The following is a 1,985-nucleotide window of genomic DNA, read 5'->3' on the forward strand; positions in this document are numbered from 1 at the left end:
TTAGAAAGGTGGAAACTTCTCTTTCCGCCATCTTTCCGTGCCGCCAGAATGGTGCGCATGAATGTCCTGGCTGATGCTCTCAAGAGTATCAACAACGCCGAAAAGAGAGGCAAACGCCAGGTGCTTATTCGGCCGTGCTCCAAGGTCATCGTCAGGTTTCTAACAGTGATGATGAAGCATGGTTACATTGGCGAATTTGAAATCATTGATGATCACAGGGCTGGGAAAATTGTTGTGAACCTCACAGGCAGGCTAAATAAGTGTGGAGTGATCAGCCCCAGATTTGATGTGCAACTCAAAGATCTAGAAAAATGGCAGAATAACCTGCTCCCATCCCGTCAGTTTGGTTTCATTGTACTGACAACCTCAGCTGGCATCATGGACCATGAAGAAGCAAGACGAAAACATACAGGAGGGAAAATCCTTGGATTCTTTTTCTAGGGATGTAATACGTACAAATAAAATGCCTTAGAGGAAAAAAAAAAAAAAAGAAAGGTGGAAACTTAAAGAAAAGTAGACTCCAAGGTAAGGAATCAAGTCATGGTTTCTAATCTTAGTTCCCTAACTAACTGTACCACCTGGAAATTTAAGTTGTACATGTCATGCTCAGTCGCTTCAGTCGTGTCTGACTCTTTATGACCCCATGGACTGTAGCCCACCAGGCTCCTCTGTCCATGGGATTTCCCAGGCAAGAATGTTGGAGAAAGCTGCCATTTCCTAGTATAGGTCACCTTTAAAGCAGAGCAGCAGGAATTATGCATGTGTATCACTTTTATTATTTGGGAAATAATTTATTCCCCAATTCCTACAGAAAGCTTCTTGTATGCCCCCTTGTTTTTCATTTTTAGTCCAAAACTGATGTCTGGGAGACCTTCTCTATGTCCATCACAGACTCTTCAACCTCTCCCACCTGCCAACCTATGATTACCAACTTTTCTTTTTCCATGTTCCTTTTACTGCCTTTTTCATTCCTCACTGGTACGCTCTTTCCATAATACAGAAAAATGGACAAAGACTTAAGCATTTAGCAGAGGTATAAACAAAAATTTCTAATAGACAAATTTCCTCTTGACTCTCCCATGAAAATGCCCCTCCTGACTCTTCTCAAGCTGAATTCAGCTTGCATGCCTGTGCACCCAGAGTCAGAGAATCCTGCACCACAGCCCAAGTGCCAGGTTTGAAGCTTCTCATTATCCCCACCCATCAGCTCAGGCCTTGAAGCACATACCATCCACACCCATTACCTCTGCAGTACCACACTGCTCTTCATCAGCATACTCAACCCTCCAGGAACTTGGCTCTCAGTCTTTCTCTTCACGGAGCCTCCCATCCTCAGTTTCATCAACTTCAGCACTGACAGTAACCTGACCATTCAATGAACTGTCTTAAAGCAGTTAAAGCTTAGCTTAACTAAGTTAAAGCTACCCTAAAGCTCAGCTGATCTTTCGCTCCACCTTAAATTAACTACGGGCCAGCGAGGTTAAGCATTGTGCTTCCGCTACGTTCTTCCTAGATTGGAAATCCTTATCTCTAACATGGAATGACTCTTCAGGAGCATTACCACTCATTCTTTTAACAAGAACACCTCTCATTTTTAAACATTTTGAAATATACCTTCTCAGTTCCAAGCCCTCTCTATTATTAGATTTAAGTAGTGTTTTATTTCTTGTGTGTGCGTGCATGTGTGCTCAGTCATGTCCAACTCTTTGCAACCCCATTGACTGTGTAGCCTGCCAGGTTCTCCTGTCTATGGAATTTTCCAGGCAAGAATACTGAGTAGGTTGCCATTTCCTCCTCCAGGGAACATTCCCTACCCAGGGATTGAATCCATGTCTCTTTATATGTTTTAATCACTTTGACTGAATAGATGCATATCCTATAATTCACAGATACCAGTCCTTCAGATTTGAGATACAGGTGCGATATTAACATCCAGGAATAGATCCCATCTTTTCCTACGTGATCCTGATTAAATGAAGTATAGA

General features: G+C 42.5%; 1 protein-coding gene across 1 annotated transcript; it reads left to right on the forward strand.

Annotated features, from left to right (window-relative positions):
• Nucleotides 1-490, forward strand: LOC122687770 (40S ribosomal protein S15a). The gene has a single exon (XM_043893390.1). The coding sequence runs from the start codon at nucleotides 49-51 to the stop codon at nucleotides 439-441; it is 393 nt and encodes a 130-aa protein (XP_043749325.1). The 5' UTR covers nucleotides 1-48; the 3' UTR covers nucleotides 442-490.
• Nucleotides 491-1,985: the final 1,495 nt, after the last annotated feature.

The sequence above is a fragment of the Cervus elaphus genome, chromosome 32 (genome assembly GCF_910594005.1).
Source record: "Cervus elaphus chromosome 32, mCerEla1.1, whole genome shotgun sequence".
Taxonomy (NCBI): Eukaryota; Metazoa; Chordata; class Mammalia; order Artiodactyla; family Cervidae; genus Cervus; species Cervus elaphus.

Excerpts from the sequence above, each read along its gene's own strand:
- LOC122687770 (XM_043893390.1), top strand. The coding sequence starts at position 49 with ATGGTGCGCATGAATGTCCTGGCTGATGCTCTCAAGAGTATCAACAAC.